Genomic DNA, 22,645 nt, shown 5'->3' with positions numbered 1-22,645 from the left:
TATAATACTCCTTATTCATATAATATTTGTATAAACAGGCCAATACAGGGCACTGCACAAAAGTTATAAATCCCCTTAACCCAGTGGCTTCCCATTGCTCCTTAAACTGTTTACTGTCTACCGTCTACAGCCCCATCAAAGTTAATCCAGATCCAAAACCAGAACCAAAACGAGAACTTAAGGGGGTCATTGGGTCTCTATTTTGAAGTAATGTGAAAAAGGATATACTAGCAACAGTGTAGCTGCAGAACCACGTTTAGCCAGCAGGTGGTGAAGCATAGCACTTCTCTGGTAACATTTCTCTGTTTTATTGGATGCTATGCATTTGGTAAGTTTAGCCAGCCTATTCATCACAAAGCCTTTCCCCCTTTAGATAGTTATTTTTCCTCTTTCTTTTATTTGTTTTCTTACCTTGTCCCCTTTGTATTGTACGTTTAGTAACGTGAAGAGTCAGGATACGCTTCTAACAACCACTTAAAGGCTGAATAAAGCCCCTTGTCCACTTGTGTCAGAACACATTCTTTTGCTAGTGTTTTTTTCTCAAGGCTAGTAAAAGCATGTAACCGTGTATTGGAAATCGATCCAATGACCGTATACCCACTAACATTTGCATGCCCTGTGAGGTGTACTTGTGTTCCAGCGCTGTTTGACGTTACCTTCTCCAATTTATTATCGGCACAGTTGCCGCAACAATAAAGTATTGTTACATTGTGGTGAACAGTAAGTTTTCAACAGCACAATAAATGGCAATACAAAATGCCACTTCTTGTTACAGTAACAAGAATTCTCATTCTCAAGCCTCTTAGTTTTAGATGTTGATGGGAAAAGTGGGGATACTGATAACTGAATGTGAATAATCTGCTGACTTGCAGGGGTTCTGGCAGGTGACAGAGTCCGTTGCCCCTGGCATGGAGCCTGCTTCAATGTAAAGACTGGGGACATTGAAGAATACCCTGGCTTGGACAGCCTGCCGTGCTTCGAGGTATAGTGGCTCTACTCTTTATATAGCATTCTGTATTGATGCATGAGTGTAAGTGATCATATGCTTCTGTAACTCAGTGGCACTAATAAATACTATACTTAAATAATAAAGTTACTATAGTAAAACATGTTAGGAGCACTATAAAATAGCATTTTTTTGTACATCTCTGTGTTAAAAAATAGCAGAGAATTAGTTATTGATAAAGCCCAGCTACTGCTTCCATAACATGGTGTAAACTCCAGATATTATGAGACAGGGAATCAGAGAAAGTTATTCACATAGAAAGTCTCAGATCAGCAAATAGCATAACCTATCATCAATCTATAGGGAGATCTTCTAAACAATACAGACTTTGAGCTGGCACCCAGCCCGCAGTCACCACAGCTGTCAGGTCAATGAAAGATGTAAAAGAAGACCCGGCCTGGGCCTGATGCTAAGTTGGGTGCATTTGCTTCTAAAAAACACAGGAGCAAACTGCATACACACAAAACACGCTTTTATGCGTATGTGCTGTGTTGCACAGGTTTTGAGATCTGTGTGAATTGACATATATGCTTTAATGTGTGTATATGTATAAAGCATGATGCTACTATATTAAGTGCCTCATCGTGGTCGAGTTGCCAGTCATCATCATCATCATCATCATCATCTTGGAGTTTACGATCTCATCTACAGTATTATAAAGGAGTGTAACCACACCTATCTGAAGCCCAGTATAGAGAGGTGTTGCGTAGATGGCCCAGTGTAGACATTGTATAGACAGTGAGTATCATGCAAAGATCAGATAAGAAGCTCAGCATCAAGCTTAGCAGACTGCTGTTATTAGAGAGCCCACGAGACAGCCGCGTGAGTAACTGGCACTGAGTGCAGTAACTGGCACTGAGTACAGTAACTGGCAGAGAGGGATTCTCAGACATATCAAGCAGTGTGTTAATGTATGCAGCCACTAGAAGAGAGTGGTAAGTGGCCTAGCTGTCCACTGGCTAGAGAGGGGCCCAGCTCGGAGGTAGTACCCTGAATGGGTACTAGGTGCTTTTTGTTTTCTTTGAAGATTCTGTTTTATGCTTCACAGATTCTCATCATTAAAGCTAATTCATGTTTAACAGTGTGAGTTTGCTAGTTGAAGACCCTTTTGAGCATCACAAAAACATGAGGCACTGACCTAAAGGCTAATATATATAATATACTGTGTGTGGAACAGAAACCTCACAAATCTATATGGATTAGAAAAAGGAAAACAAATCTATCACAATGGAGTGTGGCGTGTGTGGTACTGTTGGCAGGTATGGGTAGGAGACAGGCAAAGAGGGATGGCTTCTGGGATCAGATGTCTATGGCAGACCTGAAGAATTCACCCCTTGTTTAGTTCCCTTATACTACTGATGTCAGAGGTCCAGTAGTGGTATCTGTGACTGAATATTGTGTTTGGTCCACATTGTTCAGTCTTGTTATAGACAGAAGGTAGATGATGTCAAGTTACCACCACTGAAGCGTCTTCAGGGAACACTGAACAAGTGTTTCCTTGGTATTATTTGCCAATATTTCACATTTTCCTTTTTTTTTTTGTTTCACCTACCAGGTCACTGTGAAGAACGGCAGTGTCTGTATTGTCACCAGTAGAAAGGTAACATAACAAACACTTAATGTGCTATGTCTTAGAATCTACATAAGTCCTTGAAACTAGCTAATGGCTCCTCCGCTATCCTTCATCTGTAGGCGCTGGAGAGCATTAGAAGAGTAAAAGCCATGAGCGGCATCTGTGCCAGCAACAGGAGTACTGTAGCCATTATTGGAGCAGGTAAATATAATGTGTAAACATTGACTGCGTATAAATCATAGCGGTGATCTGTTGGTTTTACCTTCTTCATGACCAAGTCTCACTTTTGTGATGATGGTTTAATTTCTGGAGTAACTTTATTGTTATTAGTCTACCAAAACAAATTGTAAATTATTTTCTTTGTTTGCATCTTTGCTTCTGTGTTAATTCTAATTAATGTTCAAGGGACCATGTATTTTTAAAAGACAGCAAAAGAACCCCTCTTGGCACTAGCATTAAGGAGAAGTAAACATTTTCTATTAATAAGTAGTAATTACAATAAGTAAGCCATGCAGAACATTCAGTTCAACTATAAATTGGAATAGAGAAGGGATAGGTGATGCTAGAACATTATACACCAGAAGAAATTTGAATTTCTTACTAGAGAGTGGTCAGTGTATCAGTCATCATATATAGAAAAAAATGCAATAAAATATATGGAGTGGATGAGATATGAGTCATATTTATATTGCACTCGTTTAGAAGAGCTTGAGAGCAGCCATCCATAGCCTGTCAGATTTTGATGTGTATAAAAAGTAGAGTGGGATCACTTACATGGTGAAGTATGCTATACATAGTATACCCATGATGAAGGTCAATAAAGATTGAGTGATATCCAGGGACTCTGGTATATGGAACCTCTGTGATACATTGGTGGTACATCAGAGGTAAATCTTAGTATAACTCAGAGATATGAAATATGAAGCAATTATAGTGCAGTTTTCTTGATAAAAGGTTTTATTCTCAGAAGACACATACATTAAAAGTAACTTGAAACCAGTTATCTGTTGTGATGGCAGAATTAGTCCGCTCCCTGTAATGCAGAGACATGGCTCTTAGCTGCTTCTAAAAGCCCTGATCACTTGGCAATATAGGAGAGAGGCAACAGGTGCTAAATCAGCAGTTTAGTATAACAGCACTCCTGACCCTGCTCGTTTCGTCATTGTATACTGTGTGAGGAAAATGTATTTTGGCTGGAAAACGGATATTTAAATACCATACTAGCATATATAGACCTTGTTTATGTGGGAGTAAAACAGAATTGGTAGACTGTATTAGACCGTACCAGATACCCAGTGATCCACGCAGGCACAGTATATGTGAAGGGCCTTGTGAGCATCCACATTGTGCTCTGAGAAGTAACCATGTATGTACGGTAACCATCAGACATCGGAACCTCTAGTGTCTGGGTTCTGCTCATGTGCACTAGATGGTAAATGCTATGTATAGAAATGAACTCCAATTGAAAGCATGCATGTGTGAAACAATAAACACATAAATCCCCAGTATAGACTTGTATACATACTGTGTTATGCCTGGTACTAGCAAAGGACTATCCACACAAGTGTGCATGAGTAATAATAAGCCACTAAGGCCTTGTTATAGTCTTAGAAGAAAGTGTAATATATAATTTTAATGTAGGGGAACGGTGATGTACATAGTAGTAAGGTGTTACTAGTCTTACTGCAGATTCTCTTCATTCATAAGTGTATAACAATTATTAGCAATATCTGTACACTCATATCCTAGCCAGTTGTAGTAATTGACTCATTCAGTTATAATAAATATATATCAATTCCACTCATCGTATGTGAATGTTAAAAAGCACAAGTTCGTGTCATTTATAAATATGGACAAATAGTAGCGCTGATTGTACCCTTAAAGGTTTAAAAAATATTTTCACTCTATTGAAATATCGCCAATCCTGTATTAATCACGGAACAGTACACAAGGACAATGTAGAGGTGTGCACAGTATTTACCCACAGCTAAGACCTCTGGATGCTTTAGTAGGAGTGATTGAACCCTCTTGCCGCAGCATAGGAAAAATATCCGGCTCAGCTTTTATATGGAAGCCAGTTAGGAACCGGTTGTCCCAGAAGCAGAGTCCTCACAATTGTTGAAAAGTATTCTTTTATCTTGATCCTCAATCCCACAGTATGTTCGGTGAATAAAATGACGTTGCTAAGTTAATATTCATATACAACACAGCATGTGGTTTGCATATATATATATATATATATATATATATATATATATATATATATATATATATATATATATATATATATGCATCAAAAATATATTTTGTCTTGGGATACTGTTATATAAGCAGCAGATCAAAGTGTTATCTTTTTTGTAATTTTTATCCATCTCACCCATTTCTTGACTTGTAGCTGTAAGAAGGAAGAAAGAAACAGAAACTAACTTTTATTTAACAATATATTTCATCTTCTTATAAACCACTTTATGCCCCTGACGTGGCCATTTTTATAGGAGGCACATTGATCTTTAAATGTTTGTGCAGATTAGGGCATTCTGAGCTATATATGGACTAGGTGCACTCATGTTCTTCGTATCTCATCCAAATGGAAAACCAGAATTTTTCCACTTTTTTTTTTTTTCTTCTTCTGGAACATGGTTTCTTAAATAAGATTCAAGAAGTGGGGAGTGTTCATTTAGGCTAGAATATTCTATACTGGGTGGCTGCAGAGTCTTTCTCCCCACAAAAACTATCTTTCAGGTGTTCCAGAGGTGCGAGTAATTGGGTGTTGTCCTATACTTTCCATACCATCCAATCGCATTTGGTGTGGGTTAGGCACATATTTAGGTATATAAATAGCCATGTTTCCCTAATGTGGTAGTAAACTCTAGAGATATTCAAACTATTTCAGCCAGTTTGAAATGTGATTTATTATACTTTACTTTATTTTATAACTGCGAAGGTGGTCATTCAAATTTGTTGAAGTTCACTTTTGCAGCTCACAGTTAACATCCGTTAACATAAACTACAAAATAAACTAAAATATTGCCTTTCTGCCTGTTTGAGATGAAATAGCTACATGTTATAGTCATATAGTCAGTTGCAGAACCACCTTGAAACTATTCCAAGCATCTCTGGTAGGCATAACTTTGAAGTGACCTATGTATGTGCTAGGTTGACAAATTAGCATAAAGAATGCATTGTGCATCCAGATCTTTGCGGTCTTACTGCGTATCGCCTCTGCACATTGTAATCACAGAATAATTTGAGGATTTATTGCTGTATTTTTAGTGCCTTTTGTTTCTTCCATGCTTATATTTCTATGTTTGATAGTTATTTAATTTACCTGCAGCCATATCAAATAATTAAGACTTATAACTTGTTGTATTGCTGTCTATTTCCCTTCACTACAGGCCCTGCTGCTTTGGTCTGTGCCGAAACCATACGTCAGGAAGGCTATACGGGGAAGATTATCATGGTGACAAGAGAAACGCACATCCCATATGACCGGACAAAGCTTAGCAAGGTCTGTAATGTGCAAACCACACTGCGGAATAAGATGTGATTATTTTATTCATATTAACAATATTGGATGTTCACAGTTGTTTAACCAAAATCCTTCTGTAATGACCCTGCCTGTCTGTGCTGTGAAGCAGAATAGGAGCTCTTCCCTCTTCTCGTGTGTAGAACACTACACACTTTGGTTTGCACTGCCTTAGTAAATAAGGATACTAGGGCTTTTCCCTTACGCTGCTGGCCTTAATGCATACGCTCCAGCAATTCAAATGAGTAAAGGTGGTAACTGTACAGTGATATAATCTGGGCTCCATCATTCATAAAATGTAAAGTAGACATCTGGGGGTAAATGTATCAACCGGAGGGTTTAAAAAGTGGAGATGTTGCCTATAGCAACCAATCAGATTCTAGCTTTAATTTTGTAGAATGTACTAAATAAATGATAGCTAGAATCTGATTGGTTTTTCAAACCCGCCAGAAAACTCTCAGCTTATTACATTTACCCCCTGGATTTTATTATCTGTTCTCTCTCAATTCCTTGAGATGCTTTTATACCTGTCAGTGGCCACAGTCTTTCTTCAATATTAGAAGACTGGTCTCACTAGTGTATCATTTTCTCAGTGTTAGGAACTCCCAAGCCAGTACAGTGAAACTCGGGAACTACTCTGAAGGCCCGGTGTTCGCTGGAGCCCCTAGTGGTGGGGACAGACTGGGCTGCGGGCCGACCGAGGGTCGAGTAACGTATACTGACTTAAAGGAGTACCCAGGAGTGGAGTGATTGGCGGGCTGTAGTTAAGAAGAATCCTAGGTCAAAGGGTCACAAGCACAGATGCAATATCCAAAGACAAGTGAAGGGTCAAACACACAGGCAGAGAAGCAAAATACGAAATCCAGGCAAAAAGGTCGAGGTCAGAAGAGAAGGGTCACAGGTCCAAGAACAAGCAGGGGTCAAAACACGGGTAGTCAAATCCAAGGTAGCAAGAACCAAAACAGATAGCACAAGCAGGCAGCAGGACTGAGGACAGAACGCAATAACCAGCAGTGAGGCTAAGTCCTCACTGCCTTAAATAGTACTGATGGCCAATCAGGACACAGTCCAGAATGTGTCCTCAGCTGCAGCATAATAAAAATGCAGATCCTGCAGCCAATGGAAACAGAGTGCCAGCGGTAAACTAACTCTTTAATCAGCCCTGATTGACTGATCTACAACAGCCTTGCACGGCTGACTCAAATTCTCCCTATGTGCACGCGCCCGGCTGTTTGACAGCTGGCCGGGCGCAGCGCCAGAAGCTCCCCTGCGTCCCGGTTGTTGCCCAGGCAACCGGGACGCTGAAACTGGAAGTGACGCCCCGGTTGCCGTAGCAACAGACGGGGCGTCCCCAGAGAACCAGGAAGAGTCGCGGCGGCGCCCGCGGCCGCCGTGATCTCTAACACTCAGCTGTCATTTAGTCATCCAAGAGGTCTTCAGCCTTTTGGAATGTTGGTCTCTACAAGAGAGACTGATTCTTACTACCAGTAAAACATCAGATAATCTCCCATTCAATTCAGAACGTCACCAAAAAATAACTGTAGCTCCAATATCATATTGCACCGCACATTTGGAAGAAGCAGCCACTACTTCTGTCCACTCAGCCAAGACTGTGGAACAGGAGGAGTAAAGTGTTGTAATGAGAGCTCAGTACTGGTATAATGGGGATATTGTAATACAGTATTGGTGTAGTTAGGGTAGCTTAGTGTGTATATTGTTCTGGTGTAAGCTATTGCTGGGCATTGGTGGTATTATGTGTTTGGTGCATTGTGTAGATTAGAGAAAGGACTCTACAAGTTCTATTGAAGGGCCTCTTTGTGTTTTAATCCGCATCTGAACATGTATTCTGGCTGTATACCTGTGTATTATTGCTTCTATACAATATGCACTCCTCCCAACTTTTAGTTTTCCCAGGATAGGGGCATGGACAGGTCATGTAGGGGTGTGCTCTGCACTTGCCCAGCTCCCTTCCCTAAAATGACTTCTTCAATGCCACGTGCACTCCTGGTATACGCAACATTGAAGGAGCACCCATCAGCAAGACATATGTCTCAACTAACCTGGATGTCCTGATCCGTGGGATGTCAGGCAGTTCTGTCAAAATCTGGACAAAGGAAGATATGCAGTATTCCACCTTTGAAAAAGGGTTTGATCTCCAGGATCAGACCTCTTGTCACCCTCATGAACTCCCTTGGCATCTCTCATCTGGACCACTCTAACCTCCTTCACTCCTTTACTACCATCTCTCTCCAATTCAGTCCATTCTCAGTGCTGTGTCCAAAACCTACGCTACACCCATGGCTGGTCTATTGCTGAAACCGTGCACTTGTGCCCTGTGTATCTCTTCATTTGTTTCCAATTGGATTAAGGAAAACCTGTGAAGCTCTCCTTGCTAGACATTACCGATCGGTCCCTTCATTGTAACCAGTATGTGTCTGTTCTGCAGTGTAACATTATATGTTGCTGCTTTATAAATAATAGATAATAACTATAGGAAGTAATATGATGAGCTCCACTCACCTTGAGAATATGTAACACTATCACAAACTGGTTTAGAGTAATGTCTTGGTTTAAGACTTAGCATTGCCTTTTAACTCCAAGCATAATGTGACATTATTTTTTAGGTTTAGGCCTTTAAGCTTGTGATTTATATTCTCCTTACTTTTTGTAAATATCAAGTTGAACTACTTACTGGTTTAGTAAAAATGTGCTGGTGCTGTATACAGTAAGCAATTTGCATATTTAGTATTGCAAATGACAACCTGTTGTGACACCTATCAATTTACAGGTGATGAATGCAAAGGCTGTTGATATCTACCTGCGGCCTACAGAATTTTATGCAGAACATAATATTGAAGTATGGACAGAGAAAGAGGTAACGGTTATTGAATCTAAATCAAAATCTAATATCAACATTGATTATAGCTAAAAGGTATATAAATGCTTTCTGCTTTTGTTACATCATCTGAGCAATGTAGCATGATTGGAGACAAGTTCATACAGATACAGAGAGACATTGCCATATTCTTTGTAAAACCTTTGGGATAAAAACAGTTGTGCAGTAACTTTTTATGTATATATGTGTAATGTACTCGCTGCTGTAAATTATATGGATCTTAAAAGTCATCAAGTAATTTTGTAACCATATAAAACCATAAAGCTGTGTTTTTTGTTTTGTTTTTATCCAGTCATAGACATGCACTTCTTATACAATAATAATGTACAGTAGATTATTATTCTGTATAAGCTATAAGCTTTCCTAATAAACACTGAAGTGATGACCGTAGAACTCACTGTTTATACAGATATTGTTTACAGGAGTTTACACATATTAACATCAACTGTGTATTATATTATAGTTTTAGAACAGTTACCATATATTATAGTCTGGCACTTACTATGGTACCTATGACATACATAAACTATTAGAGGTTTACATTTATGACTGCTTACATTCACATATCACTAAGGGGTCTATTTATTAAGTGGTAAAGAACCAAAATGCCGCCTCTTTCACCGCTTTTTGCTAGGTAAGAAAGGGTTAACACCGGCGGAGTCAGAGATTTCTCCAGCACTACCAGAGGCAATGCATATTGATTGTTACCGCAAAGTATTAATAAATAGACCCCTATATGTAATTTTTTTTCCTTGTGTGGAGTATAAATGATGTATTTTGCAGCTCGCTTTTTCATGGTGTTCACTCAATTACTCTGAATGATAATAGATCTGTGTGACAGTATGGACAGACTTCGCAGTCCTGTCTGGGGGTTGGTTTTACAGAATTTTCTTAGGGTTCCTCTTACCATTAGTAGCCCACATATACTGACTACTCCTACTAGTGCTACTTGGCCCCAGACACTCGCTGGCTGTAACTGTCAACTTCGCACCACGTTTTACCCATAGTTGTAAGAGTATAGTCACTGCCACCACCAGGCTCCTTCACCGGCACCTGGAAATGCTGCTTCTGGGAGGTGTGTGTAGCTGACTTCAAACCCTGTAAGCTCCTGACCTCTATTCTCCTGCCAACTCTCCGATATGCACTGAAAGTGTAGGACAATTGTTCTTACAAATTTAGCCTCTCAACCACAATATCCCCGATCACTTCCATATGGGATAACCCTTATTTTCCATCTGGACAGTCTCCAAGGTTCTCTGTGCGGTAGTCCAGCATAGGTATTAAGTGGATAGTCCACCTTACTGATAATACACACTTTTCACCGATTGATGTAATCCAACAAAAATTCCCCATGCTGGACCCAAGGCTATTGGCCCTTTGACCACTCTCTCCCAAGTCAAGGTGCTTTGCGCTCACCTTTCCCATTCAATCTCCTCTCAGACCTGGTATGACCTCCATAATTTACAGTATGCTCTTAGGTGTCTTACCCCGACCTTAGACAGAAGTTTGATTTGGGTGGACTATGGATTTGGCTCCACCACTCGAAGAAGGAGCATGGCACTAGATCAGGGAGAGTACATCCCATGCCACAATATCCACATTGATAAAAGAGACAAGGTCAGTATACCTCTGACAAGTTAAGTAAAATGTATCCAGCTGACCTGAGCTACTGGAGAAACTGCGGCCATGGGGGAACTCTCTTCCACATTAGGTGGACCTGCCCTAATTCTATGATGGAAACCCTAATTTCCCAAGACCACTGGATATTCCTCCTTTATTATCATCTCCAAAATCGTGGTCTCGCACATATTGGTCGCAACCAAATCGTCTATCGCTTCTCACTGTAGACCCTCTGTGTTCAGAAAACATGTTTAGTTTGTCGCATGCATGGAAAAATATTCCATATCTCCATGATAAGCCGCATCTGTTTAGTAAAGTATGGGGTCCTTGATTTTATAGGGAAGAGAGGAACCACCATTCTCACACTTAGAACCTTCCTTTGTGTGGCCCTATCTTACCCTTATTGTGCCACTGACCTGAAAAATGGTTTTCTTTTCCTGGTCACTCGCAACCATTAAGTATCCGTGAATGGGCTAGAACCTCATTACCACTTTATATTACTTTATATTGTTCCTGTAAGCCCAGAATACTCTGAATTAAAACTATATTTTAGTTCAATGTTGTTAATAATTGTTTATACTGTTTTATAATCTTTTCCCAACATATCTTTAAATAGTAGTGTAACTTGAGAAGAAGGAAGTGCTATCTACCCCACCCTCTTCACAACAATATTTTGCTAATGTACATATCCATTGCCTTTTTAAAAAAGGTTATAAGACTCTGATATCATTGTCCCTTCATGCCAGAGGCCATTACTCGTCTATTAAAAGATCAATGGAATCACGTACATTTTTCATAAACAAAAGGCTCACATTGGGGGAATTCGAAAAACTCACTTTAAAACCTGAAACTGTCCTATTGTTGGATAAATCCTTTCCTAAGATAATTTTAGCTAACAGACCTGGAAAAAAAATAGGGTAGCTATTCTATTTCAATATTTTGTTCTATCAATTAAATAAAATATTATTGTCAAAGTGTATTTACCTAGTTCTCATCAGATCCAGTTTTGTAAGAAAATAATATAATAAAAGAAAACAAGGAAGGTTTTATATCTGTAAATATCGTTTACAATAAAGAATGTCCGATGTGATCGCCGCGGTTCCAAAGCACATATGTTTTATTCGCAATGTATTTTAAAAGGCAGTTTGGTATGCATAAGCAGGGCTGACGAGGGATTCAGGGATGCGGTACAACAACTTCATGCCCCCCCCCCTCACCTTATAGTTGAGAATGTCAATTTTTTTTTTAAAAAAAGTTATGCTGGGTGTGTTCATACAATTGGGGGCGTGGCTATGCATCTTTAGGGTGTGGCTAGCAGGTGAAAAGTGCTACGTCACCCTCCTACAGAAAAAACCCTGCATTGTTGTGTACACCATTGACACAAGGGTGCAGTGCCTGCTCGCCAGAGCGTGACATATGTCCCAGCACTCCTGACTTTCAGGACATCTAGTACCATAGTGTAGTATATAAAGAATGCAGTGTGTACATAAAGAGTTCAGTCTTGGCCTTTACCTTACATTGGGCAGAACACTCACCAAAAATTGGGATTGTCCCACTAGAATCGCAACATTTCACAGACTGTCCTGCTCTCTCCTACCTGTTCTTGTCACTTTCACCACCTGTGGCTGCTGCTTTCTTTAGTTGCGGCTTGTCTGGATTCTGGATGTTTGGGGCCCTATTTGGAAAGAAAAATGGATACATTTAGAAAATTACAACTAGCCCCGGTGTTAAATCAATAGCACCCACGAGTATTAATTAGACCTTCCTCCAGCCCCAATATTAATATAATAGTATTTACATTTAATAAATAAACCTGTTTTCCTCCCTACAAACAGCCCCAGCATAAATTAATAGTATTTACATTTCTTAAAAATACCTATTTCCCGCAACCATCACTGTCATTAAATAATTCATAGTCACATTTAATAAAGAGACATGTGCCATCACACATACACACACACACGTACACACACACTACCACAAGTCCCCTGTGCCATCATGCGAACGGAGCAGAGAGGAAGGAAGAGGGACGCCGGCGCTGCGATCACGTGAGCATTTGATTTCTTTTTGTTTTTAAATACCCAGCTCCCCCCACCAATGAAGGGGGTGGAACATACAATCCCACCCCCCCCCACTGTGCAAAAAATATAAATAGAAAAATATATATAAAACATATTTTTATTTTTTTAAAAAAAAGAAAAAGGTCGGCTGTGAGTGCCCGTACCGGGCCCCCTAGCAGGTCAGGGCCCGGGTAATTTTAGGCCCTAACTTTCCTGATTGTTGATGCAATTTGATATTTTTGTGTGGAAGTAAGACCCTTAGCCTCTCAAGCAATCATGATCACAATTTCAAACTACCCACCCAGCAGAGATAGCCCTGACTGCCAAAGATATTCTGTGTTATTGCCACAAGTCAGTCTCTCTATGTGTTTTGCTATAGTTGTGTGACCTGCCCCCTCCCTACTCTACTTAATAAATAGAGCCCTATAGGTATTATAATAATACCGACGAGACCCTAGGCAGAAAGGGCTGTTGGAGCTGTTAGTCACGAGACCCAATGCTGTGATAGCTCCTAACAGCTGGCCTGCATTGTAATTTATTGCAGAAGAGTGAAAAAAAGCATGTTGGACATATTTAGTTAAGTATACAATTGCCCTTCCATTTTCTTATATTTAACAGTGTACAAGACTAGTTAACAATTCTGTGGTTAAAATCACATGTTCTACCTGACTTTATTTAGTACACTTTTTCTTTCTTTTAAAATACATTTCACATGCAACATCACTGCCCCCTTGTGGATATCAGTGGTACAGTAAATTTTAGCAAGTTAAAGAAAAGTTTTAATGTTTCCTGAGAAAAGCACAATATTGCAATATTTGTTACCAAGCCAGCCCAGAAAACTGGTGGATAAATAGGATCCCGAAATCATAGCTGTTAGCCAATACTAAAACATCCTAGCCCTGCATTTCTATGATTTAATGCAGTGTTGTCCAAGTATTTAATTGAAGAGACTGAACACTATAAAATATGTCTTGATTGAGTCCATGGGCTGCATCTGACTTGCAGGACAGAAATATATCTATATAGCAATTTCATTTATTTATAAATATTGCTGGTATTCTTAAGTAAGATATTTTAAATATATAAATAAAAACGTACATAAATTGTAGGCATGTTTGAAGCAGTATAAATATATAATTAAAAACAATTAACAACATAAAACAACAATTACATAATGGTCAAACAACACTATCAGGTTTGCTTTCTAGTGGTGGATTCTATCCACTAGTCATATGAGCTGATATTCACTCTTTACTATTGAGATACTGGCTTATGTGTTTCCTCTTATAGTGGTAGTTAATCGGACCCACCAAGAAACTGATTATAGTATATATTCGAGTATAAGCCGACCCGAATATAAGCTGAGGACCACAAAAAACTGGGAAAACTTATTGACTCGAGTATAAGCCGAGGGGGGGCTTTTTCAACATAAAAAATCTGCTGAAAAACTCGGCTTATACACGAGTATATACGGTACTTTCATTTGTAAAAGAGGAAAAAATATTGGCATTTACATAAATATAATTAGTCATTACATTGGTAATTGAAATGCTATGTGTGTTTGATCTTTACCTTGTACAATTACTATTACATTACATTGCTTCAAGTTATCACTTTTAGGCTGTTTCTATCAACACAGATGAAGCAAAGGTCAAGTTTAGAGACGGATCATTCCTCCAATACAGCCAGCTTCTAATTGCTACTGGCAGCAGGTAAATATTTGATACCAGATGGAACTTCCTAAATTTCCGATAGCCCATGTTTTCTCTCTCTTACACTTTCCATTGCACTGTGACATAACTTAATGTCACTAGTAATGCCACCTTGCAACCTCTGCTTCCAAGTTTATTGTCTCTGATCCTCTTATTTAGTGCAGAATTGATAAGTGTAATGTAATTTCATATCATTTTAGATATTTTTTGCTAAAACTCTTAACAATTATTAAAAAGAGTTGTGAGAAGTTTGAAATATCTGCCATATCTGTGCTGCTTGTTTAATATCAGAATCATAACAAAGACTGATCCTTTTTTTGCACTTTCATTTGTCTGCCTTGTTACACATCTGACTAGTTTTTTATCTTTCTAAGAAAAAAAAAAGATTTCTGATTTTTAACCCCATCATTACTGGGGATAGTTCACACCATTTATGACTGGAACAATTTTTGTGTTTGCATTCTGTGTTGGCTTCACCGGAAATAACTTTAATATTTGTAAGTCTAGCTCAGCAAATCTTACATTGGTTTTTTTTTAGGGGTAGGGCTGTTTATTTGTAACACTTTGGATAATATATGTATGTGTTTTATGGGCACTAGATGGTGAAAAACTGGCATAATTGAAAAAAAAATGTAACTGTATCCAAATAACATCCATAGTTACTTGAACAAAATTAACGCACCCTGAAAAAGTACCCCAAAATGTTATGTAGTTCTCCTGATTATGGGAATGGTGGTTGATAAATTACCAGTGATGTGATTTTTGTGTATAACTAATCTAGACTAACAATTAACCTGACTCCCCCCAAAAAACACCTAAATCCTACATACTGGAGATACAAGGGGCTACTTTCATTTAAACATATTATATATTTTGTCGTTATCTAGCATCCTCCCTCTCTCCTATAGCTAAGTGTCTTAACCAATGGCATTACAATAAAAGCACATACTAGAATTTTTTTGTAACACTAATAAAATCATATAAATGGGAAGTAACTTATTGTTTTCAAAGGGCCCCATACTTAATTGCACTTGCGTTTGTGGTCTGGAGCTGTGGAGGGGCGACAGAATCTTTTGAACACTGTGTGTTACTCCTGTTCACTGCAAGTGGATGCAAGGGAGGTAATGGAGTGTCTTCCATCCACCCACCGACCCTTGACTGCGTGTGCAAATGCTGCTTAACACTGTATGGCATACACAATATCATGAACACATGCAGCCTCTAAACGCTGCAGAGATGGGGAGAATGCTAGTAAAGGTTTGTTTCTATTTCGTTATCACAAAATCATATTACTGCTCCTGGCAAAATATCCAAACCTTGCAAAAAATATCTATATCTGGTAACGCCATACTGTGCAAGACTAGATGGCAAAATATTGGGGTAATTTGTAAAGTGGGAGGCAACAAATGAATGAATAAAAACAGATAATCATTAAAACACCATCTAAAAGTGAAAAGACAAAAAAGAAAAAGCACAAATATGGTGTACTATTTTCAGTTATGTTCCAAAATATATATGCTTCTTCCAGTAATAAATCAACCTGTAGTGTTATTGCTGAAGTCTCAATTGGAACTTCTTCCATATTGTAAAAATCTCCATGAAGACACCCCAAACCCATCTTAAGCAAGGTAATACTGTTTATAAATAAATCTCTCACAGTGGCTCCCAAATCTACCCAAGCTCACTTGTCCCACTTTAGGCCCCACGTTAGATTGCTGGAAAGGGATTAGGGTGAGCAGTCATGTCTCCTCTGACCTCTTTTTTTGGGCAACTCAAAATTGCCACCAGGTCTCCAGTCCAGACAGTTTGCTAATTGGTCTAAGGGGGGGGATCCAAAGATTGGGTAACTTGATCAAGGATGGTTGAGTCCGAGAGTTTGTGAAATCCATTCGGAGACCTCCCTCCCCGCAAATGATTTTTGGAGTGATTTACAACTTTCATCTCTTCTACACAAATAAGAACATTCTATTGAACGTAAATAGGACGCTCAAACCCTTTGAATCTCTTTGTACTCTCACGACCATGCCCAAACCCACTATATCTGCTGTTTACCAACTACTAATTGAGGACAAGTTGGTGCGCAACCCTCGTTACAGAGAAACTTGGGAAAGAGAACTTAGGGATCTCACTTGGCCAATCCGTGGTCAAAAGTGTTCATGGCTACTCATACTGGGTTTCAACAATGGAAGTATTTTGTGAGCAAGCATAAGATCCTGAGACGATTGTATAGATGTCCCGAACAGTTACAAAGAATCTCAGCAAGTGTTTTGCCCCTTTGCTGGAGAGGCAACTCTTCTGTTGATTCAAAACTTCACATATGTCCAACATTCCAATTTAATCCTACAAAAAAATAGCTCCTTATACATTTGAATAATGCAGCTAAACCCTTGATTCCAGTTCATTGAAATTCTCCATCTCCCCCCACTGTGTCTGAATGGTTCTGCCACATTGACTTTTACATGTCCATGGAGGAATTATCCCTCTCGGCATGTGATCGAACATCTGAGTTCACAGCCACCTGGTTTAGCTGGTGTTAGGGTTATTTTACCTCTCCTTTATCAAGTCCCTTCAGATATCAGTGAGATAAGATGCTGGTTAACCAGCAGATCAGTAATCAAGGCACAGACATGCCAATGTCAAGATGGATACTGAGCTGTGCTCGTTTTTAGTGGGCTACATTTATACATAAAAAAGTGTTTGATCTGGTTATAGGATAGAAGCACATGATTGATATTTTCCTGAGTAGATATAAATCTTCTGACAAAGCTAGATGGTTCTCTTCGTGTGACTTTTATGGTTTCTTCTTATCAGTTTCCGCTGGCGCCAGTACTCCCAATGTCACCATCCATTCTCTCCTGTCCTAGGCATTCATCCGGGGTCCTTGAGATAGTTTAAGGCTGGAGCTGGTTTTTCTGCAGATTATGCTGAATGTATTTTTAAGACAATACCACCAACATTTTAACTCTTTCACATATCATTATTACCACTAATGCAGAGGAACCTAAAGTTCCCTCCAGACTAACTGGAAATTAAAGAGTCGTAAGAATATAGTTTAAGACTAAGCCCATCACTCCCGCCATGTTGGTAATGCTGTTCTTACAATATAGTATACTGACCTCTTTTATGGCCCTTCCTATATTCTATCCATCCATTTTTAATCCGTAACATACACCCTGGGGTCCTATCTCTCTTGGCGTTCAAGTATTTTCCTCATCATTCTCTGATGCACCTTATTACCTCTCTGCCTCATTCCTCCGCTCTCCCACTGTCTCCTATCTGTCTGTCTCCCGCCATGTGAGTAGTTTTGTTCTCCTATTCACTGAAAACTTTGTTATATTGCTGTTTTGTTCCATTAAATTCCATTCACTTGTTACTGTAAACCAGTGTTGTTATGCAACATTTAAATAATGTGTATAAAAAATTAAACGTGAAACTCCTACATAACATACAAAAGCAATTGACTTTTTCTATTATTGCTGATTAAAACCGCATCCGTATTCCTCCTCCTTAGACACTGATCACCTGTGTTCACAAAGTTGTCTGGTGCGAGTGGAAGGGAAACACATAAACAAGTCAGTCATGTGGGAACCACCTTACGCGTTTTGTTTTAACAACATCATCAGTGGAATAGCTTTTCGATATTACAACGATCCTTTAAGTAGCAAAAAACATGGCAATTCAATTAACCCTTCCAATGCCATGTTTAATATCACTACAAATTAGTATGCAATAAAAAAATGTATTTTTGCATACCATGCCAATTCAAATAGTCACGTTATAAGTGCCATTTTAAGAAATATTCTGAAAAACGTAGAGAAATGTAGTTATTTAACTCATCGTTACATAGATCAGAAGTGAGTTATTAAAACAAACGTCATACCGCATATCAGACACTAGGGGGTAAATGTATCAAGCTGAGAGTTTTCCGGCGGGTTTGAGAAACCAATCAGATTCTAACTATCATTTATTTAGTACATTCTACAAAATGACAGCTAGAATCTGATTGGTTGCTATAGGCAATATCTCCACTTTTCAAACCCGCCAGAAAACTCTCAGCTTGATACATTTACCCCTAGAATATTGATGTACTAAACCATCAATACAAACCGTACTACAGGCTCATTTATTATTGAAAGTAGTAAGTGTATATATTGTGGAATACTGCTTGGTGTCAAAAATAATACACCAGATTTGCGCTCCTCCGTTTTATCTCTTAGAATTTATCTGTTGGATCGATTTAAATAGTATGATGGAGAATCTGTTCAATAAAAAAAGAATTGTCTTGTCATAAACCATGTAAATATACTAACATCATGCCAGAGACACATATGTCAGTCTAGCAAAAAATAGCACATAAACTGTTACCCTTCCTAAATGACAAGACAAGTTTGTATTCAGACACACTGACAGTAAAACAAGAGTGAGATGGTGTAAAGGTGACCTGTGTCTCCTTAGCTTCTGGGCAGCATGGTTCCTTATGTATATGACGTTTCCACTGATAACATACTAGATGTGACTCTTCTTACCTATACTTTGCATCTATTTATTCCTGTGTGGGCAGCACGGTGGCGTAATGGTTAGCAGTTCTGCCTTACAGCACTGGGGTCATGAGTTCAATTCCCGACAATGGCCTTATCTGTGAGTAGTTTGTATGTTCTCCCCGTGTTTGCGTGGGTGTCCTCCGGGTGCTCCGATTTCCTCCCACACTCCAAAAACATACTGGTAGGTTAATTGGCTGCTAACAAATTGACCCTAGTCTGTCTGTCTGTGTCTGTCTGTCTCTGTCTGTGTGTATGTTAGGGAATTTAGACTGTAAGCCCCAATGGGGCAGGGACTGATGTGAGTGAGTTCTCTGTACAGCGCTGTGGAATTAGTGGCACTTTATAAATAAATGATGATGATGTGTGTATTTTAGACCGAGAGAGCTCAGGTGCGCTGGATCCACTTTACAAAACGTTTTCCATCTGCGTTCTCCAGAAGACGCCAATGCAATCAGTGAAACTGCCTTGGGCAAAAATGTGGCGATCATGGGAAGTTCTTTCATAGGTGAGTATATGTAGCGCAGCTTTCCAAAGTGTGACTGCTGCACTAATATCACAGTTAACATAGCACCCGACATGTATTACAAATAAACTTAAAAGTAATCCCACACAAATATTCAAACCTTTATAAAATTATATCTCCAAATTCACAATACGATGATTTGCATATATATATATATATATATATATATATATATATATATATATATATATATATATATATATATATGCTAAAATAAGACCCATGTGTGCGACTAAGTGGCGCAAGGGCGTAACTTGTCAGAATCAATAAACGATTGCTATGGTTATAACTGGTTTACACCCAGGCTACAGTTACTGATTCTGACAAGTGAGAGGGCATCGCTCATGGTGGGTACACTCCCCTTTGGGGGGAAAATGCCTCCTATCTCCTTCACAGCCCTCCCCTGCATTTGAATTGCATTCAATATGCAACTCCTATTTGTCCAAAGATTTCTTAAGTTTTGAAGTGAGTGGAGTTAGAACAAACTGTAGACAATGAAATCATCAGAATGTTGAGTGGGCTGACCTGCCCACTCCTGTGATTATGTCAGTGAGTGCATGTGTCATGACTTCAGGATGGAAAAGAAGGTAAGTAAGCGCTACAGACTGGTAATTAGATTGTGGAAAGAGTAGGGTCTCCCAATAACACAAAGTAAGGATTTGAAGCACATATCAAACCAATGTAGGAAGTTTTTGGTGTCAAACATGCCTCTATATGAAATTAAGTTCACACAAACAACTTTTTTTTGTTTATTGTTAAATTATGTTGTTGCCCACTGTAAACAGTTTACTCCTTAATGCTGCAGAGAAGCTGATATGTTGCAATGTTTATTTTTTCATTCCTAAAACAGCAGTAAAATTAAGTTTGCAAATTCTTATGTTCTGTAAACAGTTGATATAGAACTTTCTTTCCTTTGTGCTCTGTGATTTATAGTAAATGTGTGTCTTTAGCGAGCTGAATATATTATAAGCACTTTTTATAATACTGTGCTCTTATGTTATCAAATTCAAGGTTACCTATTACTTTAAATCTAGGCATGGAAGTTGCAGCCTACCTCTCGGACAAAGCAAGTTCTGTGTCTGTAATTGGAAAATCTGATGTCCCTTTCCAGGCTGTATTAGGATCCCAGATTGGAGCAGTCGCAATGAAGGTAAATAATAAATATATATTTATCATGCATGAACAAAGCTGGGCCTCTATATAAGTCATTATGCTTTATATTATCTGTTAACATAATTATGTACACCAATCAGCCACAACATTAAAACCACTGACAAGTGAAGTGAATAACATTATCTCGTTACTATGGCACATGTTAAGGGGTGGGATATATTAGGCAAGTATACAGTCAGTTCTTGAAGTTGATGTGTTGGAAGCAGGAAAATGGGCAAGTGTAAGAATCTTAGACACTTTGACAAGGGGCAAGTAGTGATGGCCAGACGACTGGGTCAGAGCATCTCCAAAAGCGTCAGGTCTTGTGCAGAGTTCCTGGTATGCAGTGGTCCAAGGAAGGACAGCTGTGAACCAGCAACAGGGTCATGGGCACCCAAGGCTCATTGGTGCATGTGGGGAGCAAAGGCTAACCTGTCTGGTCCAGTCCCACAGAAGAGCTACTGTAGCACAAATTGCTGAAAATTCAATGCTGGCTATGTTAGACAGGTGTCACAACACACAGTGCATCGCAGCTTGCTGTGTATGGTGCTGTGTAGCCGCAGTTCAGTCAAAGTGCCCATACTGACCACAGCCGACAGCGCCTACAATGGGTATGTGAGCACCAGAACTTGTCCATAGAGCAATGGAAGAAGGTGGCCTGATCTGATGAATCGCATTTTCTTTTCTTTTGACGTCCGGGTGCATGTGTTTCGTTTACCTGGGGAAGTGAGTGCATCCTGGTGTCATATCAAAAGAAGGGAAGCTGGTGGAGACCGTGTGATACTCTGGAGAATGTTCTGCTGGGAAACCTTGGGCCCTGGCATTCACGTGGATGTTACTTTGACACGTACCTCCTACCTAAACATTATTGCAAACCAAGTACACCCCTTCATGACAACGGTGTTCCCTGATTGAAGGGGTCTCTTCCAGCAGGATATTGTGCACTGCCACACTGCAGAAATTGTTCAGAAATGGTTTGAGGAACATGACAAAGCGTTCAAGGTGTTGACTTGGCCTCCAAATTTCCCAGATCTCAGTGCGATTGAGCATCTGTTGGATATGCTGGAAAAACAAGTTGGAACCATGGAGGCCCCACCTCACGACTTACAGGACTTAAAGGATCTGCTGCTAACATCTTGGTACCAGATACCACAGGACACCTTCAGAGGTCGTGTGGAGTCCATGCATTGACGGATAACAGCAGTTTTGCCGGTACGAGGGGGACCTACACAATATTAGGCAGGTGGTTTTAATGTTGTGGCTGATCAGTGTATAATGTTATATTGGAGTTTGATGCTTATAATTTGTATTTATAATTTCTGTTGAGCATATATCAGCAATTGTAGTGGCATCATCGCAGTATGGCTTGAACATTTCTCTACAGTAAATGATCCATAACCAGAGGCAGAATTGTATTATTACTTGAAATAGTACAGCATAAGTTGTGTGTTTATAGAAATCCAATAACGTTCATGTGTTGCTTCCTTTACCTACCAACTGCCCCAGTTTGAGCCCTTCTTTTCATCTAGAGTAATATAAGCAGTTCTGATCCCGGCTCTGTGACCTGTGAGAGAGGGTCAATAAAAAAAACTGTGGACGGGGACTGATCTGTAACATTTTTGAGCTCCGAAAGAGAGAACTTGGCGAATAACAGGAAATCCAGGGAGTCTCCCTCATATTTGACATGCAAGAGAATTCTGCTTCTAATTAAATCAGTATTCTACATGATCTTATTTCCTTTAATACTTTAAAGGACCAGTATAGTCTACAAAATGGAAAATTCACCCAGTAAATGGATTGATATATGCAATGTGTGAGATAAACTGACAAAAAAGGGTTTTGATATTAAAATAATTTTCCTTCTAAGAGGAGCTAATATGAGACTATGCAGTAACAATGGGCTGATATCGCAGTGCTAGGTAAAGGCTTGCATAGCAACATGACCGAATGCTCAAACTCCATTTATAATCTGCCGCTGTAATTGGTTACTATAAGAGTTGTCTGTTCTGAACAGCTTCAAAATGCTTCTGTATCAA

At 39.2% G+C, this 22,645-nt stretch overlaps 1 protein-coding gene across 6 annotated transcripts in view; it reads left to right on the top strand.

Moving 5' to 3' along the window:
* Positions 1-22,645, top strand: part of LOC142139252 (apoptosis-inducing factor 3-like) — an 86,757-nt gene that overhangs the window by 44,003 nt on the left and 20,109 nt on the right. For all 6 annotated transcript variants that reach the window (XM_075196706.1, XM_075196704.1, XM_075196705.1 and 3 more), the window contains 8 exons: positions 873-982; positions 2,562-2,606; positions 2,699-2,780; positions 5,975-6,087; positions 8,894-8,980; positions 14,302-14,393; positions 19,309-19,439; positions 20,492-20,607. In XM_075196706.1, the coding sequence (XP_075052807.1) occupies positions 873-982; positions 2,562-2,606; positions 2,699-2,780; positions 5,975-6,087; positions 8,894-8,980; positions 14,302-14,393; positions 19,309-19,439; positions 20,492-20,607 (776 nt within the window). The remainder of the gene's footprint in view (positions 1-872; positions 983-2,561; positions 2,607-2,698; positions 2,781-5,974; positions 6,088-8,893; positions 8,981-14,301; positions 14,394-19,308; positions 19,440-20,491; positions 20,608-22,645) is intronic.

Source organism: Mixophyes fleayi, chromosome 2 (assembly GCF_038048845.1).
Source record: "Mixophyes fleayi isolate aMixFle1 chromosome 2, aMixFle1.hap1, whole genome shotgun sequence".
Taxonomy (NCBI): Eukaryota; Metazoa; Chordata; class Amphibia; order Anura; family Limnodynastidae; genus Mixophyes; species Mixophyes fleayi.
This window is presented reverse-complemented; position numbering and strand designations above follow the sequence as displayed.